Source organism: Limanda limanda, chromosome 4, assembly GCF_963576545.1.
Source record: "Limanda limanda chromosome 4, fLimLim1.1, whole genome shotgun sequence".
Lineage (NCBI taxonomy): Eukaryota > Metazoa > Chordata > Actinopteri > Pleuronectiformes > Pleuronectidae > Limanda > Limanda limanda.
Genome location: NC_083639.1, coordinates 9,699,350 through 9,720,404, shown reverse-complemented (window position 1 = coordinate 9,720,404; position 21,055 = coordinate 9,699,350). Strand labels below are relative to the sequence as shown.

At 42.0% G+C, this 21,055-nt stretch overlaps 2 protein-coding genes across 2 annotated transcripts; both read right to left on the bottom strand.

Moving 5' to 3' along the window:
* Positions 1 to 1,796: 1,796 nt before the first annotated feature.
* LOC133000709 (RNA-binding protein 5-like) lies at positions 1,797 to 15,593 on the bottom strand. The gene is made up of 25 exons (XM_061070665.1): positions 15,486 to 15,593; positions 14,852 to 14,907; positions 14,120 to 14,282; positions 13,706 to 13,849; positions 9,467 to 9,536; positions 9,144 to 9,217; positions 8,315 to 8,398; positions 7,910 to 7,961; positions 7,739 to 7,801; positions 7,488 to 7,648; positions 7,273 to 7,370; positions 6,929 to 7,016; positions 6,629 to 6,697; positions 6,469 to 6,544; positions 6,276 to 6,379; positions 5,048 to 6,158; positions 4,373 to 4,464; positions 4,127 to 4,279; positions 3,903 to 4,052; positions 3,572 to 3,640; positions 3,310 to 3,471; positions 3,039 to 3,104; positions 2,873 to 2,952; positions 2,660 to 2,792; positions 1,797 to 2,189 (listed from the first exon to the last, which is right to left on the bottom strand). Exons 2-24 carry the CDS (start codon positions 14,869 to 14,871, stop codon positions 2,681 to 2,683), a joined length of 3,261 nt encoding a protein of 1,086 aa, XP_060926648.1. The 5' UTR covers positions 14,872 to 14,907; positions 15,486 to 15,593; the 3' UTR covers positions 1,797 to 2,189; positions 2,660 to 2,680.
* Positions 15,594 to 17,569: 1,976 nt separating this feature from the next.
* On the bottom strand, positions 17,570 to 20,143 carry LOC132999535 (transcription factor 7-like). Its single transcript, XM_061069228.1, has 4 exons — positions 19,532 to 20,143; positions 18,124 to 18,179; positions 17,951 to 18,034; positions 17,570 to 17,744 (listed from the first exon to the last, which is right to left on the bottom strand). The coding sequence occupies exons 1-4, from the start codon at positions 20,141 to 20,143 to the stop codon at positions 17,570 to 17,572; spliced, it is 927 nt and encodes a 308-aa protein (XP_060925211.1).
* Positions 20,144 to 21,055: the final 912 nt, after the last annotated feature.

The window sequence follows — 21,055 nt, the reverse complement described above, 5'->3', positions numbered from 1 at the left end:
GTGGGACAGGCAGCGTGAGGGCGGCTGCTGATGTAAGCAGCAGCACAGACCATAACCACAGCAAACCAAAAAGTAATTCATCTGACAAGTAGTTAATTAAACATAAAAGATGAATCATCAAATCAGCAGCAGAAAACTAATTCAACATCACTGATATGCAATATAAAAATCTAAGTTAGTTATTGTCTAATTGAGTTTGAAAAAGTTAAAGGATGAAGTTTTAAGGTTTTGTGAATTTCATTGTAATTTAATCTTCACTTGTGATTGGTTTATTTAACTGAGTAAATTTGATGATATAACTCAAATTGTATTCACTCAATTTATTTGAATTTATTTCGGTAAAATAAGCTCCATTGAGGCAAATTCAAAAATAGCCAAGGAAGGATAAAAGAACGATCTTAAGATGACACTGCCCCCTATTGTTCAAAATAAGAATACAATTTTTCCACTTACAAATATTTTGCATATACAACAAAAGGCATTTACATCATACTTTAAATAAAAGGAGATCAGATTAAGTCTGTAAAACCCTCCAATGAAAACCAATGCTGGAAAGTATAAAAGACACCATAAATGATTCTAAATTCCCCTACATGGATTAAACAACCCTATTCCTGGTGCTTATCCTGGAACAGCAGAGGGTCGGCCAGAGCGGCTCCATCTCTGTGGTGTGTGTCTTTGTGGTTTCACACTTCGTCTTCAAACTCTCTCTCAGTTCACGGAAATAGCAAGAGGATGGAATGCAACATTTTTTGGGGGCATCTTCAAAAAAAAAAACAACACTGGCGTTCCCACTGAAGAGAGAGCTAGTGAAATATGCCAAACACTGAGCCCCAGGACAGAGGATATGAAGGCAGCCAGAGAGCGTCTGGCACGAAAAACGGGCAACATGTCCACTGGTAGTTAATAATATCGGAAAAACTAAATGTTATATCCTGCACCTTATACTTACAGTTCGGATTTTCAATAGCAATGCACCACTGCTGATTTGTCAGTGTGGTAATAACCTGCCACTGATAATATATGAATTATATCAATTATATGAGTCGGAAGCTGCACAGTGTGAAACAGAAACGTCATTTTAAAAAAGGGGAGTCAATCCTCTGAGTCCCTGAGGAACAAGGCTTAACCTTTGTCTGACTGTGAATTAGCAGCATTGCACAAAAAAGACTGGACAGATACCATGAAAATTGATTGAAGGATGTGGTATGGGTGAAAAAAGAACATATACATGTACATATGTTGTTTTCACTCTCTCAAACATTGCGAGATAGGACAATTTTTCCATCATTTTCAAGAGAGAAGTTGGTGCAGAGAAAAATATGAATCTGGATCAAGTGAATTTAAATGTGGTTATTAGGGGACTGTGGGGCCTTGTGGAGGTATGGACTCTACTGAGTGCCATTTTACTTTTACTTTTCCACAGGTTACCAAAACTTGAAACTCAAATTGTCAGATCCTGGCCGACCACTTGCTGTTGCTTTTTGTCCATTTTTCTGGTGCGACTCTTGGTTATTGCAGGATTTGTTTTTTTGACCTCCTCTCCTCTGCTCTTCTTCCGGTTAGTGTGTGCTGATGTCTGAGTGCGACATGGGTTTCCTGCTCCTCCCACCTACTCTTTCAGGCGATCACCCGCCGCAGGATATGACACAGTGTTGATTATCTTGTGGTAAGTTTGATCTACTCTTTTTTTAATGCTCTTAGGAAGCTTGTATTTTTGCCTGACTGCTTGTGTCCTGTTATCGATCTTCATAATAGTACAATTGTTTCACAGTGAGGCAAACTTCACAGATGTATTTGTAAGCACAAAGATCCGTTTTAATTATCAATTCTTTTAGATTCTCACAAAAACAGAAAACCAAAGCTGATCCACATAAACGTATGAACTTACATTCAAAAACGTGGACATGTTCATCAGAACACACATTTTAAACAAAACTACTTTTTATATACATAAACATGATAAAAATATAAAATTCTGTACAGGGAAAGAAGTTATTCACAGTGAGATCATTTGGCCACAAACCTAGCCACTCACAGTTCAGTGTGATGTCCTTACTCTCTCTAGTTTAATCAAACTCATTGAAGCGCGCAAACATGGCCCCATGAGCTGTCTCCCAGTAGCTGTCGTATGGTGAGAGTTCATATGATTGAATACCCAAGCCGGTACCCTTAGTCCTAAATGAAGCCTGCAGGGAAAGGCAGAGGAAGAAAAGAAGACGAGTTATTAGAGGAGACAGATTGGAGACAGGTGCCCCTTAGGTAACACTGCTAATTACTTTGAGAGTGAAAAAGACAGACATTCATACTCCATCTGTTAGGAGCTGCTAGAATACAACGCAGTATTAGGATTACTTAAAGGGAGAAAAGTTTTCATTACATCTACGTGACTCTCAGAGAGGTTTCGCAGTTTCTCCAGACACAATGAGATTTTCATTTTCATTTCGAGGCCTTGAATCCAAAAGGATGTGGAACAAGCATGGGTTCACCTTCCTGCTGAAAAAGGGTTTCTTTCTCTCAAAATATTAAGACGTTATTCTTGCACTATTACAACTATATTTTCTTCAGTACAGCCTTAATACCGTGTCTTGGTTAGAGATGAGTATTTTTTTGAAAAAAATGAAATGAGAACACAAAAGGTGATGTGAATTATTGTTACCGGGATTGGAGAGGTGATGTCCTATTGGTGGTGCCCCAGATCGCTGCCCTTCTGCCAGCCCATAGCTGGAAACCTGTGGTTCCCAATGTTATTGCTTTGCCTCGGGCCATTGTTGGTGGGTTTGCCATAGTGTCTGTTAAAGGTGGATGGAAGGAGATGTAAAAAGATGCTGATAAAATGCTTTGCAGGGTGAGTTTAACTTTCAGAACATACGCTGGCGGTTGAAATTCCTTCTTGGCTGTATAAGCACCAGATCTCCCCCTCCTCTCTGCAGCTCTGTCTCTGTACTTCAGCTGTTAAAATGACAAAGAAACATCGGTGATCGTGTGCACATTCATGAAACTACAAGAGGACAAAATGTGGAAATGATTCATGATACCTCAGCGTCTCTCCTCCCCTTCTCAGCTTCTGAAAGTATTGATCTTTTCTGAATCTCCACATTTTGCTTCAACAGTTGGAAAAATAAAACATGGTCAGATAACAAATCCCAATCAAACAACAATATATCCAGTTCACATCTATATTCAAGACAGTTTTAAGATCTATCACATAATTTCCACTTTGAATTGAAGCGTTATACATCGAACAGATGGCAGCTCCCTGAATATTTGCCACATGCAGATTCAACACCTGCTGGTTATCCTCCTCACCTTGTGGAGGTCAGAGCGCTGCTCGTGACGCAGCAAAGCGTCTTTGGTGGGGAACTGCCGTTGACACAGCAGGCAAACCCCCGTCATCCAATCATCCGCTGCTCCATCCATGCCGCCCTCCTCTGGCTCATTGTCGCCATTGTAAGAAACAAACGGGTCACTCTGCAAAATGAAAGCAGATAAAACTGGAGTTTTCCGGACGGTGTCTTCCTGGTGTTTCAGTAGTAATTGTTGAGAAAATAATGAAAGACAAAAGGAAAACCTTGGTTTCCTGCTCCGGGATCTTAAATTGTTCATTCATGAGTGACGGCATCTCAAAATCTCTGCTTTGCTGAAAGGAAACTCATCTCATTAACATATAATCATACAATCATTTGTAATACATTTTAAAATCGTCCAGAAGAGAAAGCCAGTTCCTCATTTTGGTTAGCTATGAAAAAGATGATTCAAGTTGTGGTGACAGCTAAATACTTGACATTTTTTTATTGTTAGTGTGTCTGTATTTTCTCTGTCTTGTCTATTTGTTTCTTCAAGTCTGTATCAGCAGTTTCTCGTCAATGATTTAATGGGTCTTACAATGACTTCTACACTACCTTCTCTTTGAAGAGGGAGAAACCTGCATCAGCAGCTGAGGAGCATTTCTTGTCTTCCTCCTTCGACGGTCCCGAGTCTTGGACACTGCTCTTAGAACTCCCTTTTCGCCTATTCAAGCTTTTTGCCCATCGTTCCATGTTCTCTGCAATCTGCAATTTGACTGGTATCACTTTATAGTTCAAGGGAAAGATATGACAAGAAGAGAGGATTTAGTCACATTTACCTTCTGTGAAGACCTCGTTTTTGCCTTCTTTTTTCCTTTGGGCTCTGGACTGCTTGAACTTTGTTCTGCCATCATGTCTTCTGTCGCCTGGACGTATGTCTGTTTCTCACCATCCCAGTAGAGATACTCCTGAGTCTCTGAGTTGTAGTAGTACTATTAATGACAAAAGAAGCACTGCTTTAAATAACAGTTCTGGTTAAAATAACTGATCTGTATACCTGTAAGTAATAACTCAAGTCTACATACTTGGCTGCTGGGATCATAGTAGAGACGAGTCTGCGGATCATAATAGTAGCCTGAATCCTTGTCAAACTGGTATGTGGACATATCAGGGTCAGCTATATACACACCAAGAGAAGCACGTGTCAAACAAAGCATGTTCTTAACCACATCTAAAGTTGATCTGCTCATACACACAGAGATTGGAGATATTCTGTTAATCTCTATAAACAGGTTCTGCATGAGAATATGTAGAACCTGTAGGCAAGGGACGAGATTTGGGGGCTGGAAGTCTTATGGATTCCTTTTCAAGTTTGACCAATCGCTCTTGAGCAGACTCTGGTTGCCCGAAGGTCAACTATCAGTTTAGACTGCAAAAGAGGTGGAAAAGATTGACCCAAATGTGGCTTTTAAATGTATGTGCATTCATATTCAGATTTTAATAGAGATGAGCCAAACTGTCATGGACCCTAAAACACCAACACAATTTATTGTGGTTTTGAGTTTGGTGTGGAGAATTATTAAACACAGGGGAGCTCGGACAGTAAACGATGTATGGCAAACAGATGACTGAGTCATGGCTTGGATATCCACTGTCTACACCAGAAGCCCCAAAATATTGTCCGTTGCCCCCAGAGGGAAATTTGTTGTCAGACAATAGCCGATGGGCTCTGAGTTTGTTCTGCAGCTCACTCATCTCACCTGATGTTTTAATAGTTTGGGAGGCAGAAACTGTAGGTGAAACAGAAGAAGCAGCTGGTGTTACTGGTGGCGCTTTGGAAACACTTGCAGGGGGCTGCTGCTGCTGCTGCTGATGATTCTGCTGCTGCTGCTGCTGATGATGATTCTGCTGCTGCTGCTGCTGCTGATGATGATTCTGATGCTGCTGCTGCTGATGATGATTCTGATGCTGCTGCTGCTGATGATGATTCTGATGCTGCTGATTCTGATGCTGCTGCTGATGATTCTGATGCTGCTGATGATGATGATTCTGAGGCGGCTGCTGCTGCTGATGATGATTCTGAGGCGGCTGCGGCTGCTGCTGCTGATGATGATGATGATGATTCTGAGGCGGCTGCTGCTGCTGATGATGATGACTCTGAGGCGGCTGCTGCTGCTGCTGCTGCTGATGATGATGATTCTGAGGCGGCTGCTGCTGCTGCTGCTGATGCTGATGATGATTCTGAGGCGGCTGATGCTGCTGAATATGATGATGATGATTCTGAGGCGGCTGCTGCTGCTGATGATGATGATTCTGAGGCGGCTGCTGCTGATGATGATGATGATGATTCTGAGGCGGCTGCTGCTGCTGATGCTGATGATGATTCTGAGGCGGCTGATGCTGCTGCTGATGAATATGATGATGATGATGATTCTTCTGCTGCTGATGGTGATTCTGAGGCGGCTGCTGCTGCTGATGATTCTGATGCTGCTGCTGCTGATTCTGATGCTGCTGCTGATGATGATTCTGATGCTGCTGCTGATGAATCTGATGCTGCTGCTGCTGATGATGATTCTGATGCTGCTGCTGCTGAGGATGATTCTGATGCTGCTGCTGATGATGATGATTCTGATGCGGCTGCTGCTGCTGATGATGATTCTGATGCTGCTGCTGATGCAGATGATGATTCTGCTGCTGCTGCTGATGAATCTGATGCTGCTGTTGATGATTCTGATGCTGCTGCTGCTGATGATGATTCTGATGCTGCTGCTGCTGCTGATGAATCTGATGCTGCTGATGCTGCATCTGATGCTGCTGATGCTGCTGATGCTGTTGCTGCTCTGCATCAACCGCCATCGCTACATGATGTGACTGAGAAGAGAGGGGGGATCATGATAATTAGCTTCTGAATCAATCACAAACTGAGTTAAATAGTAAATTGGTAGATCTGTTTGCAGTATGTAGACGCCATGTTGCAACACTGTTTACCTGTATGGCAGTCTGGCTGAAAACGACAGGTTGGTAAATTTGAGCTGTCTGGGATATGACCACCCCCGTGGCTGCAGGGAGCAAAGTCTTCATTCCTGGGGCAGCTGGAACAAGTGACGATATTTAGGTTCAGTTTCAGCCTCAGTATAAAAACATCCAAATACATCAGTGATAGATCAAAACCTCATATTACCTCCAGGGAAGCCATCTCCATTGACAAGCGACAATCCTTTCAGATGCTGCTGCTGCCACACCTGATAATTCGGTTCCTACGTCACAAGAAAAACTGTTTGGTAAATCGCTTTAACTAATTTATGTCTTTGGCACCATAAAGTGTGCGAGTGTGAACTGACCTGTGACTGCTGCAAAAAGCCCTCAGGAGGAGTAACAAAATCAGAGGTGGCATCTGAACCTGGTTGTAACTAAACAGATAAGACAGGTATGCGAGGCAAGTCAGTGGTAACACACAGAAAACCTAATTAAAACATGCCTAGATGTATTTGAGAATATAACTCAGTAAACCATCTCGGTACCTTGAATACAGAATATTAAAATTCATGAAGCTCCAATAATGTGGCCACTGTATAAAACCGTAAATAACAAATATAACTGTACTCTGCTTATCCGGTGTGAAATGGAGGAAAACCTAATACCTGGCTGGATGGCCAATGGGTGGCAGCGATGGCTGTGCTGGCAACTGAGATATGAGTGGCTTGCTTACCACAATGCTGTGCTCCATTTCTGGAGAAGACACAGAGTGATTATAGAAAAACTTTCATTTAGTAACAAAAGCAGAGAGAAATTATTCCATTATTTTAGATATATAACTAAAATAGATTTATAGACCATATGCACAGGATGTGGGAGACAGAATTCCCTCAAATGTGAAGTGTGCAAGACCCAAAGGGCTTTTTTTGTACAATATTCTAATCAAAGAGAGCTATGAAGTCTAACCCTGCGTTTGTGTGTGTCTATGTGTGCGCGTGTGTTGACTCACCTTATAGAACTCTTGGCGTAATTCACAGCTAATGTTTTTCCATCCAGTTTTAGAGGTGGCTGAAGGCTTTGGAGGATGGTGAGCAGCTCAGAGGCCTCCTTCAGAAGGGAAGACACAACATTGTCACACGTATGTAACCCCCCCCCCCCTCCCCCACCACCACCACCACCACACACAAAAAAGCACAGTTTCTTACATTCTGACTACAAACATACCAAGGGAGATGAAAGTTGGACAAAGCCAAGGCCTTTGTTATTTTTCATCTGATTGTGATCCATGAGGTGGACTTGGCTCGCAGACAGGATAGCATAGGGGGACAACATGTTCAAAATCCCATCGATAGATGAAATCGGGGCTATATTTCTCAGAATTAATGCTGTTGACAAAAAACAAGTTGGCATGACTAAGTGTAGAATATGTACGAGATGGTGGAAATATTTCAATACATGGTAAAAAACACACTCACTGTCTGTATCACTTTCCTGTTGAGGTTCCACATTAATACTATCTACAGCAGGGGACTCTCCATCTTTACACAGCAATGACACAGTGACAGAATCTATGTGAGTCAGTACAAGAAAGCAGAAGATTCTAATAGAGAAGAAAATACCAGAAGTTTGCTGAGGAAACAACTCACCAACTCCACATTTGATACAGTTGGGCCTTCTCCTAAAATTGCACAGGCCACACTGTAAAGAAACAATGACCATATCTTATTTCTATTATAGGAATAATTTATTTAATAAACTAAATTTATAGAGCAAAACGTATCGTTGTAGAAGATCAGTGATGTAATTGGGTATGATTCCAGAATGGGCCTTAAATGTTATGGACATAATCATAAAATCAGCTTTAGTAGGAGCCAATGAAGTGACACCCAAATTTGGTTAATGTGCTCTCTCTTTTCATTTGGTGAGGGTTCTGGATAAGCTGTTATTTACATATGTCCATTCTGCTGATTCAGACAGGTGTATCGTGAGTTACAACAGTCTAAAAAAATAAATAAACAAAGTATCAAGGTGTAGTTGGAAAAAACACTCACCGATTTGCAAAGCCAGTTATCATACATGGCCCTTCTGTAGCTGTATTTCACTGAGACGCGTTTCCCCTGGATCACCAACTTGTACTGTAAAGATCAAAAAGCCATGAGTCACTTCTGCCATGTTTCAGCTAAAGAAGCTGGTGAGGTCCTGCCATTCCTCCACCACATGGGTTAGCGCAGCTGGAATGGGAGAGAGTGGCTAGGCTTACACTTGCAGCTTAGTGTTGAGTGTCTCACGGAGCAGAGGCAAAAGGAGAAGTTCAGAGAGAGAGAGAGAGAGAGAGAGAGATGCAGTACCGTGTACAAGGAAAATGTGTCCTCATAAAAAAACAAATTGTTCCAAGTGTTAGGGACTAGAGTGCTGCCAGCTCATTCCTTCTCAACTCCAAGTCTTCAGGTTTTAAATGGAGATGAGAAAATATCCAAGTGACTGAGCTGGAGCAGAATGTGCTATGAAACCACAAGGCAGACAGACCTCAACAAGACCATTTGGACCATTCTGTCAACAGAAAAGTCTAATCATGATTAAGAGTCTAATATCTTGAATATACCCCTCATAATGTCTATATTTATAATTATTAATCCAAAGTAAAAACCTTAGTACAATGATAAAAACCTGAATTCACATGATATATGTAACAAAGCAGCTGAAAAAGTCTACTTTTATAAACAAACAAGTTAACAACCATGTGTGACATAAAAAACATTTACATCTGATATCAAAGTTTTGAATGCCCTAATTAAATACAAACAGATATCAGCTCTAAACTGGTATCAATGCTCTAATCTCCAAGAATAATTAAAAAAAATTGGTGATTGTTGAGGCAACCTGATTGGTCTTCATCCATCGGGTAGAATCTTGCACGTGATAAAACTCCATGACGGGGAAATCTTGGGTTATACCTAGAGACAGCATTCAAATAAAGATGGGAGGTGTGTTAGTTGGAATGCTTTGATGCAACATTCAAACTCAAACTGGGTTTGTCGACTCCATCTCAAAAGTAAGAATCGCAGGTGGGGAGGGTGCTTATAAGGTCAAAGGGGTGGTAGTGCATTTTAATATGTTGTAATATGAAGCATTTTCTCTAGGGGTAGCCATGAGGCAGGTTAAGTGGGGTTTAAGACACAGCACATCTGGAATGCAAAACTCACCTGTCATTTTCTTAAACACACCTATGCTTGCAGGCTGCGGCCCCTGCAACTGTTCAAGTGCTGCGCGGATCTGGAAGAGAGACAACGATGATCAAATTCATGTGACTGTGAATGTTGGCCCCTGAGACTGGCAGTGTTTTGTGGACTCTTCAACCACCCCTCCATCGGCATAGTGGTGAGTTGATATTGATTTAATTTGAATTTTTTTTGTGAACTATCCTTTTAAGAGTCTCGTACACCAAAAATGGAACATCAACCCGAAGTTTTTGCTGAGTTGACTCTCACTGAAAAATCCAAAAATGCCTTCAGTACATGTGTGCTGACTTCTTCTGCATTTCCACAACACGTAAACTGCAGCAGTTGTAGTTATTTCAGCCAGTACTTCTCCTCTCCCCTCTTCCGCTGGCTTCCCCCGGAGTTTATACAGCATGTACAATGCGCCAACTGTTGTCGTCTAACAGTTGTCAACTGTTGTCCGCTAAAAAACCATCACAGACTGCAAAAGAAAGACTAGCTGTGCTGTTGTAGTGTCTGCATCTCTCCCAGATGACTTTTAGGCTCGCTTTGAGAGCAACTCCCCTGCTGTGGAGATACAAGAGGCCCAGGAGGTCACTTAAGCGGATTAACACACGCAAGGCACCTGGACCTGATGGCATCCCTGGCCGAGCTTGCAAGGTGTGTGCAGATCACCCCTGAAGCTCGTCACCAAGCTCAGAGACCTTGGGCTCAACATTGCCCTCTGTGATTGGATCCTGAATTTCCTGACGGGGAAGCCCCCAAGCTGTGTGGATAGGCAGCACCACATCCTCCACCCTGACTCTCAAAAGCGATACCCACCAGGGCTGCAGGCTCAGTCCTCTCCTTTACTCCTTGTTCACGCATGACTGCGTGGCAACCCAGAGCTCCAACACCATCATCAAATTTGCTGATGACATGACCATCATAGGCCTGATCACCGGAGACGATGAGAAGGCCAACAGAGAGGAGGTCAGAGCCATGACATCTTAGTGCCAGGAGCGGATCGTGGACTGCAGGAAGAGACAAGGAGTAGAGCATAACCCCTTCTCCATCAACAGGACTACCGTGGAAAGTCAGCAGCCCAAAATATAATGTATAATAATAAATATCTAAATATCTAAATATCAAAAACCACCACCAGGCTGAACTGTGATACAAGGCAGGAAGGATCCATACTTTCATGTAGTTTACGCCAAATTCTGACCCTACCATCTGAATGTCCAGCTGAAATCGAGGCTCATCAGACCAGGCAACATTTCCTGCCATGCGATTGATAAAGTGTACAGTCCCTGACAAAAGTCTTGTCACTTATCCATTTTGTAGAAACAACAGCTTATAACCTGACTTTTGATTAATCAATTGGTTTTAGAAATGGCTCATATGAAAGCTTAAACCCTCCCAAATTATGTTTAATATACTAAAATAAATTTGCTTCACCTAAGAAAGATTTATCATTTAATGAACACAGAAAGGTCAGATTTTGGCAAGACAAAAGTTTTGTCGCCTACAGAGAGTAATGTGAAAATTGAACAAATAATTTACTTCAAATACAAAATTATGTTGCATAACATCAGTGAATTAAGTGGTGGTGCTGTGAGATATTTAATATCTTGTATGACTGCCATGAGCTTGAAGGACTGCATCCATGCGGTTCGACAATGATCCATACAATTTATTGATGAAGTCATCAGGAATAGCAAAGAAAGCAGTCTTACATGCCTCCCAGAGTTCATCAAGATTCTTTGGTTTCGTCTTCCATGCTTCCTCTTTCATTCTACCCCAGACATGCTCAATGATGTTCATGTCTGGTGACTGGGCTGGCCAGTCCTGGAGCACTTGATCTTCTTTGCCTTGAGGAACTTTGATGTAGAGAAAGTAGTATGCCATGGAGCACCATCCTGCTGCAAAATTTGACCCCTTTTATGGTTGGGAATGTAAGAGGTAGCTAATACTTCTTGATATTTTAGGCTATTGATATTGCCTTCCACCCTGCAAATCTCTTTCACACCCCCATACTGGATGTAACCCCAGACCATGATTTTTCCGCCACCAAACTTAACTGTTTTCTGGGTGAATCCCGGATCCATGCGGGCTCCAGTAGGTCTCCTGCAATATTTGCGGCAACTGTGATGTAATTCAACCGAAGATTCATCTGAGAAATCCACCTTCTGCCACTTTTTCAGCGTCCATCCTTTTAGCAGGCTGTGGGCCTTAGCAAATGCCACACGTTTTTTTAATTGCCTTTTGTTTAGTGCTCGTTTCTGGGGACTGATTCGACCGTGGAGGCCATATCGAGACAGAATTCTACAAACTGTCCTGGTTGACACGGGGACTTGAGGTGACCAGGCCTGGTGGAGCTCTGCTGCAGTGGAAAAGGGGCTGGCTTTTGGATTTTCGAGCCAACAAACGGTCCTCCCGAGCAGTTGTCTTGCGGGGTCTGCCGGACCTGAGCTTGTCAAAAACATCTCCAGTCTCTTCAAATCTTTTTCTTATGCTTTGTACTTGACGCTGAGACACATTGAAGGTGTCAGCCACCTCAGCAGTGGATCTGGTCTTCAGCCTCTTGATAATCCACACTTTGGTCTCAGGGTGAATCTTAAGGCTCCTTTATGCTACTCCGTTTTGACGGACACGGACAGATATGACCGCCCTCTCCGCCGGGGAACGCCCTGTCGGGGCGCCTTTGAGAGCTTTTCGTGCACCTCTGATTTTTCTAACTGTCCGTGTTTATTTCAGAGAGCCTAGGGAGAGCCCTTGGCTGTGATTGGTCTGCTAACGACATAATTTCAGTACAACGTAATTTCCGGACCTCAAACTTCCTGCTTCTTTCCCTGTATCACAACAAACCCAAACACGTGTGTGTTAAGCCAGCGGAGTTGTCCGGCTGACGGTAGCTGGTTAGAGCACTGACGGCATGTGTGCACGGTCACATACGATTATAACGAGCTTTCAAAACGGCGCTAGCAGGCTAGCAACCATGCTAACTGCGGTGGTAACAGTGCAAAAACCTGCTGTTACGACTTTAATTCCACTTCTATCATGACACTGTTTCTATAATACCATCAGGTTGGAAGCAAACACTGGGTAGTAGTTAGTGTCAGTGTCCCTGCTGACTGTGTGTGGAAGCTGGGGTTGAAGCTAGCTGGGGGGGAAGCTAGCTAGCTCCGTGTAGCTTCAAGCTACATGTAGCCTCAAGCAGCTTCAAGCTGTGGGATTAGCAACACAGTTCGGAAACAAGACCAGGGAACTGCTGCGCTAAGAAACGATTACATCAGCATTTTGACCTGCTGGTGTCACTTTATTTTATTTAGTTGCCATCGTAGCCTACACTGTGTGTGAGGAAAGTGGCGGGTAAGTAAATAAACAGCGTGGACTTCTTCTGATTACTCGTGAGGTAGGCTTCTCCAAGCTTGTCTTCCGTTGCGCCACCTACTGTTCTGGCGGTGAATTGTTTTCAGCACGGAGAACTATAAATGAAAAAGTGTCCGTCCGATCCGTCCGTTCGTCCGTCCGTAACGGATTGGGAGTAGCATAATGGAGCCTTTAGGCATGTTGTCAGAGGTCAAGTTGCAGTTGATGTGAAGGTCTGGTGTGCTGGGGTTCTTTTTATACACACCCACTAATTGATTGATCAATTAATGATCACAGATGAGGCTGTTATCTAGGATTGGGTGCATCATATGACAAGGCGACAAGACTTTTGTCTTTGCAAAAACTGACTCAGTGGACTTTACCAAGCTGTGAACGTTAGAATGCTTTTCAGCAGTTTCGTTTGGCACCAAAACATTGTTTCAAAAGCTGTTGGGATTGAAATTAGACATTTCTTGTAAAAAAAATTTTTATTTCAAATATATTTGAGGGGCACTTAAGGTCAACTTGTACCCAAGCGACAAGACTTTTGTCAAGGACTGTATATATATATTTTATTTTTAGCTTGTGTAATATTTTGAGCATTTCTAGAAGGGAGCCTGTGATCCAAGCATTTCATTGCCAGCGACTGCTAAATATAATTGGTGTGCACATCACAATTAACTCTTGAATCGTCCTCAGGTGAATACTCACAGGTTGAGTAAATTATTAACGCAGACAAACTTTGTCGACCCCGTGGGGCTGATATTCGTTAAAGGCGAAAGATTTGCATTGCATTTGGTGGGAATGCACCATAACAACATTCAGTGTGTCTTTACCCTGAAGAAGAATGAATGAAAAGTTTGAGCTTACTTCCTCCTCTGTGATATTAGGAGGGAGACCTCTTAGCGCAATAGGCTTGTTCCTCTCCCTCTGCACCGTTTTGTGGTCCTGGTCTGGACGATCCCCGTCATATTCATCATCAGAACTGTCACAGTGGCTTCGCTTTCGGCCCCTCTGTTACAGACAAACAAACAAAAAAGTAAAGCTGTTGGTATTGAATTTAGAGGCAAGAAGTTTTGCCTTATTCTACTACTGGTGAGAAAGTTAGATGACATCACAAAGACATGGTATTGACGTCGGTCCAAAAAGATCCAAACCACGACTGAATGGGATCGGAGCTATGGGATCAGACATGCATTTAGGGCTGACCACTTGTGATCAGCTCACGTAGGACAAATTTTCGTACCAGGTCTGAACAGGGGCAAAAAAGTACCAATTCATTACCTCTGGACTGTCTCGGCAGTCATCAAGGCGATCTCTGTGTCTATCATCAACCCTGCCTCGATTGTAATCCCTCTCCACGTATCCACTTGGTCTTTTGTGCCAATCCATGTCATCTCTTATATTATCTGGACCATATCTTCCACTTCGTTCGCCCCGACTGAGCCTGGAAAAGAAAGAAACTACAATTACCACATTGTCATTGTATGCATCCACCACCCAGTGCAGGTTCAGTCTACATAAAATTATTTTTCGAGACTCATATGTGGTCACTGTGACATTTGACTTCTGAAATATAGTCAGAAGAAAAACCCTAAGTATAGACTTGAGGAAATCAGGTTTCGTGAAGCCACCAAAATCTAATCAGATATTCTGTGAGTCTAAGTTTGTGCCATATTTTAAATGATTCTCTTGAGGAGAGGATAATGCTTTCACGAGACAAAAAAAGGTTTTTGAACTCTGGCCACCAAAACGTGAGGTCCCCTGACTGTGACCTTTGACCAACAAAATTAAAATCAGCAAATCTGTAAATCTAAGTTAAAGTAAGCACCAGATTTGATTTTACCTCTGAAGGTTTTCTTGAGATAGGACGCTCACAAGAATGGGACAGACAAAGCCAGAAAGCATAATGCCTAATGTTGCCAGTGCGGAGGCTTAGAATCAAAACAGCAGAATGACATAAATTTGTAAAACACCTTGAGTTTGTGCAAAAACACTGAATGACTAATATCTTACCTTTTATTAGTGTCCATCATTTAGAGTACAGGTCCCACCAACAGCTGATCAAAAGACTGTGGAGGGGGGGAAAAAAGAGTTACATAACCAGTGGGCAATAAAACAATATCAATAACACAATATAATTTCATCTCTATCAACATTTCAAAAGTTCAGTATATGATAAAGAAACAATAGCCTTAACAGTTATTGTGATAACATAATATAATATCGTGATATAGTTGTGGGCCTTACTGATCGAATCAATATCAAAAACAGTATTTAACATCAGTGAGAGCTAAACTGAACACAAATAGCAGTTAAAGGTTAAAGGTCCTTCATTTTTTTCTGTTTTTCAATGTTTAACTACAGAAACAAAATAGTGATGATGATTCTCAATACAACAACAACAACAACAACAACTGCTGCTGTTTACATGAAGTCAACCTGGGGAGGTGCACAGCTCAGGACAGCAGCAGGAGGCTCACTTGCACCTCAGCTTGAACAAACCCTCGCCTGCTCGTTTCATTGGTTTGTTCTAAGTGTAACTAGCCTTTACCCCTTTAGCTAACACAAGACAGAACCGGCCCCTTCGGCTTCGGGGGAACGACGTCAGCTGTACGGTTTGCTGGAAACTACGTCTTACTTGTCTCACCTCAGCTGAAAAGAGACAGGACAAGTCCCGTCCTCGTCAGTGTCCCCTAGCCTTCAGTTGCACCGGGAAAATTAATGGAAGGTTTTGAGTATTTGTCTCCTCACAGTTTTGCTGTCATTCTTCTTCTATGAGGTTTTGAGTGCAGCTGGCATCCAAAGTGTAACATTACCGCCCCCTTCAGTTTTCATTCTTCCTCAGTTTCAATTTATTTGAAAGTCTTCTCTTCAGTCCATTCTTTCTTAAAAATAATCTAAATAACAGTTTCCCACCTGGGTGACGCTGTCCACGTTCTCATTTGCTCTGTACAGTACATCTGCCTCTCCTTTGGCCATGGAATCAGTTGTTAACTATACAAATGTAAAGATAGGTCGCTCTTATTACTCAAATTAATGGGAAAAAAGGGAAACAGATTTAATTCTTTTATTTTCGGTAAACATGATTTGAGACAAACAAAACATATAATAATGACAAACTCATGTTGCTTCATGTATGGCTGAGAGTTAGGTGCAACCTCTTTTTTTTTTTAAAAAAGATCATTTTATCAATAATATTCCAGGTATTCATTAAACATCTTGTCTTTGACCCCAAATCATTATTTTTCATGGGTCAATTATTACCCATAAAAAAAAATACACATCTGATACAAGTCCCTTTTTACAATCCATTATTAGTTAGAAAGAGAAATATGGCTGGTCACAATCATTTCAGATTTGCAGCTGTACGTTTCTTCATAAAGTAATCACATAAAAACTAAAACAATATACGTGTTTAGCAAAAAAATGTGGATTACCTGGAATATTGAATCATAGAAATATACTTTTATTTCGGAGACATAGCAAACAGATACGCCTGCCCGAAATATCATTGAAAAAAATATACGGTTCAAATTTGAACCTTGTTGGGTGTCAGAAGGGGTTTCCATACCTTGTGTATCAAAGGGTTAAAGAAACAGATAAAGGTCCAATTCCATTTCACCCCTTCCCCATCCCCCTACCTCTTGTTTCCAAGGGTCAGTTTAACATGATCTGTACTGGTCGTACACCTGACCTACATCAGTAGTCTTCCTTGTTACAGGAGAGACAAAAAGGTTTCGCCGGGGGATGTCTTTGTATATCATAAATATGTATATCATAAGATCTTAAATAAGTTCCAAAAATGGATCACCTATAATACTCAAATAACATCAATGCAAATAAGGGTGCATAGTTTGGAAAATTTTGGAAAGTTTTGGAAAGGCTTGAATGCTCGGCCATCAAGGAAACCTAGCCAAAAGTTATCTTCTATTGCTTGGGAAACACCTGATCATTAGTGTGAGTAGACGGTTGGAGATGGTGTTGGGGAGGGACAGGGTTGAACGATGGAGGGTGCAAAGAGAAAATGTGGGGGACAGTCCCTGGAGGGACTTGAGGGATTGGAGGCCCCATCATCTGTGGATGCATCGGGACATGTGCGACATCCATGGCTTCATATGCAGATGCTGCAACACACGCACAAAATAATGCTGATCAGTCCATTGAGACAAAACCAAATACGTTCAACACTGGAGGCTGCTTAATAAGCTGGCATGGAGTTAAGTTTTTGAAACAAATATCAAATAATTCACCTTGAACCCATTAAATATCCCAATACCTGTCCTTTTTTATTAATAAAATATACACAAATAAGTATTTTGTTATAAGATGTTGTTAAAAGTTGTATGCAGTTTCCATCAAGTTTCACATGAACATACTGTGATCTACAGAAATAGTACTGTACCTTCAGTCGCTTTGGGAGCCTTTTTCCTGATTCTTTTTCTCTTCTTGCCCTGCACAAAGGCAAACAAGTCAGTCTTTTCTGATTATTTATATTATTTTATACTCTATTTATATGCGTATAACAAGTAATGATACATACGTAGTTTTGTCCGGGTGACCACCCTGGATGTAGTAAACAGTGGGTCTCTCTCTGCCTGTTTGCTTCATGATAATACTTGTCCTGCTCCATCTTCGTCAAAGACTTCCACTGGGGACACACAACCACACACTGTAGCAGGGCACACAGCAACTTAAAACTACAACCACAGGCTAGCGACTAGTGACTAGCATCTACAAAGCAAAGATACATACTTTTTGTCCAAGGATAGCGTTTACTGTGGCACTGTTGATTGTGTCGCTCGAGCGCGATTTCTCTGCAACTATAACGTTTGGTCTCTGCTCCTTCAGATACAGCATGAAGGCGTTAGGCGGCCTCCTAATATATGGCTCCTGATCCTCTAGCTTTCTATGGGAAAAACAGAATAAGAGCATCTGTTACCACAGTGAAGTGCACTAGGATCGTGACAGAGAAATAAAAGACACACCAATCCAAAACGACTCCAAGAAAGGAAACACAAGGTGACTGTGATGTCGATCATCAGTCTGGCTTTGTTGTAGTTTTCCCGTTGGAGACCACTGCCAAAGGCCATGTGTGCGATCTGGTTGACTTACAGTTGTTTTTTCTTCTTAGTAGGCGCAGAAGTAAAAGACGTTAAGTTTCCTCCTGGTGTCATTCCATACACCACCTCTCCATTCCTACAGAAATAAAATACACATACATATGAAAAGTAGACACACATTAGTTGACAGTAAAACTGTGTCTGCACAAGGGGTCATATACTCACAGTACTCCTACAACAGGCATAGACATGTCCTGGCCTGGCATCCACATTTGCATATACTGGGGATACAAACACAAAACATAGCGATGAGAAAGGCCACGTCCTCTGTGTCATGTGTCAACTAGGTTTCAGTGTACCCTATCTTGTCACTGCTTGAATGAGCTGCATTGAATTAGACACACTGGTAAATAACTACTATACAACAGTGTGAGAGTTTCTGTGCCCAAGGTCACAGAGGCCAGGCGGATGTGTTCATGTAAGGACCAGACCACAAGAGAAATTCCTTATTTATACGGCATTTCATGACACCCAGCATGATTTAAACCAACTGCCACTAAAACGACCTATTTGATGTAATTAAATCCTATGAACCGTTCAACCTTCTACTATAACTGGTTACGGGAACTCAGGCCTTCTGCACTAACAATCCCTAACCCTTCTAAACTTAAGTGGTGTTATCATTGTGAGAACGTATGTATCATAATGTGAAACAGGTTTCACATCTACTTTTATCAATCTTGTTCGCGTTTTGTTGGTTTAATGAGACAATTCACTTGCATTTCTGTTTAATTACAGGGTGTACTAAAGCTCACCCTGAAATCTGAGACTATGACATAAATAAACTTGTTCACAGTCAATATCCTTCTATGTAATGTCCAGCTGTGGCTTGTAGCACTGATATCATTGACGACTGAACCTGCTGTCTCTGTCTAGGACAGCAGATCTGCAACCAGACAATGCAGATGCTTTAGTATGTGTGTGGTTTGCTGGGGTCTGACCTTCTGTTGAGGACCACAACCGGATGGTGCTCTTTGGTTGTTGAAGAGTTGTTGCTGATATGGCATGTACTGTGAAGAGAGAAGGAAGGTAAATATTGTCATCTTGCATGTAGGGCAACACACCATCTTTACTGTTTAACACCACAGAACATATTTTCAACAGCTCTGGATTTATGATTGAGTAGACTGTCCTATAAAGATCACAATGAGTATGACGGGAACACATACAAGAGATAGGTTTGAGATTTAATTAAGGCTTTTGCCATCCCGTCGACCAAAAGCTTCCAGCATTGATTAGTATCTCTTTTTTTGATACATCTTTCATATTCATCTGTCTCTAGCTTATTGTTACTTACTTGTCCCTGGCTTTGTACAACACCCTGGTTGTACATGTGTCCAGGTGGCTGCATGGTATTTTGTCCATATGTTTGGTGAAAAACTGGAGCTGCTTGACTATAAACTGAAGGCGCCGCCTGATTGTAAACTGAAGAAGATTGACTGTACATTGAGGGAGCAGCTTGATTGTAAACTGAAGGCGCAGTTTGACTGTAAACGGAAGGAGGAGCCATCAGTTGGGTTAGAGCAGGACCTGATTCCATGTACACAGCATTTGAAGCGTTCATATTTCCCACTGTCTGAGGGTAGATGTTGAACATTGTCTGAGCAGGGCCAATGGGTGAAGAAGCAGTAGCTGATGATTCCATGTACACCGCATTTACAGTGTTCAGATTTCCCACTGTCTGAGGGTAGCTGTTAAACATTGACTGAGCAGGGCCAACGGGTGAACGAGCAGGATCTGATGATTCCATGTACAAAGCATCTGCAGTGCTCAGATTTCCCACTGTCTGAGGGTAGCTGTTAAACACTGGCTGAGCAGGGCCAACGGGTGAAGGTGGAGGTCGAGGACCTGCTTCCATGTACAAAGCATCTGCCGTGTTCAGATTTCCCACTGTCCCCGGGTAGCTGTTAAACACTGGCTGAGCAGGGCCAACAGGTGAAGGTGGAGGTCGAGGACCTGCTTCCATGTACAAAGCATCTGCCGTGTTAAGATTTCCCACTGTCTCCGAGAAGCTGTTAAACACTGGCTGAGTTGGGACAACGGGTGGAGTAGTAGGGTGAGGAGCTGCTTCCATGTACACCGCATCTGCAGTGTTCAGATTTCCCCCTGACTGAGGGTAGACGTTAAAAACTGGCAGACCTGAAACATTGGGGGGAGGTGGAGGAGGACCAGGAGCTGCTTCCATGGTTGTGTCCATAGCATTTGGTAAAGGTGACGATGTGTAGAACTTCTTCAAAAAGCTCTTAATGTCATTGTTTTCTGGTTTATTTTCTATGCATGCATCCAGTTCCTGTAAAGTGAGTTCAAATTGATTCACAGGGTCCATTCTCTGGAGGATCTCGGTTTCCTAATGGGTCCCTCATGGAGCCCTGTGACACTGAAAAGAAACAGATTTTAGACACTTGTAGGAATTATTATCAGGGATACAAGTACAGAGTGTAAGCTACTACCACATCTCAAAGCGAAATACTCTACTGTTTTATCTATTGTACTTCACTGTATTTACACAAAAAAAAAAGGATATTGGCTGGCTGTCCTATATATTTGAATTAGAAGTGTCTTTTGAACGAAATAATTTAATGTTTGCATGATGAACATGATAACATTGCGTTGGATTTGCTTAATATTCAACAACTTCGCTTTAATATGATTCAATCACGTTGATACGAATTGATGTGTTCGAGTTTCTGCGCAAGAAGCACGGCAATCGTCGCGAGAACACACCTCGGTGAGACATCGCAAGAACAAAAATACCGGAAGTCAGGTCCGTTACAGGTGGTGTTCGTCAGGTGCACGGAGAAGGTAAGGAAAACCATTTTCCATCCAATCATATGCGAGCAAAATATTGTTCAGAAATCTCATCAGCGGTTAGTCTGTTCATTTCCCACGCTTTTAGATCGCAGCAGTTTATTTGTTACTCGGTGTTAGCGGGGTTTTTTTTAATCAAACTTAGCAAGTCGTCCGTCACACATGGCGAGTTTACACAGTGTTTTGTGTAGCTAGTTGTGCTTCTATAGCTTTAGAAATAGTTACTCAACTACTTTTATATAAGCATTGAACTGAAGAATTACATTACATCGTGTGAGAAGGAAACAAA

Coding starts and splice junctions, on each gene's coding strand:
- LOC132999535 (XM_061069228.1), bottom strand. CDS start 20,143: ATGGAAGCAGCTCCTGGTCCTCCTCCACCTCCCCCCAATGTTTCAGGT. Junction 18,035..18,123: donor ATGCCTGTTGTAGGAGTACT/GTGAGTATATGA, acceptor TTATTTCTGTAG/GAATGGAGAGGTGGTGTATG. Junction 17,745..17,950: donor ACTAAGAAGAAAAAACAACT/GTAAGTCAACCA, acceptor TTTTTCCCATAG/AAAGCTAGAGGATCAGGAGC.
- LOC133000709 (XM_061070665.1), bottom strand. CDS start 14,871: ATGATGGACACTAATAAAAG. Junction 3,641..3,902: donor TCTCCCTCTTCAAAGAGAAG/GTAGTGTAGAAG, acceptor GTTTCCTTTCAG/CAAAGCAGAGATTTTGAGAT. Junction 2,793..2,872: donor AAGGAATTTCAACCGCCAGC/GTATGTTCTGAA, acceptor CACCTTTAACAG/ACACTATGGCAAACCCACCA.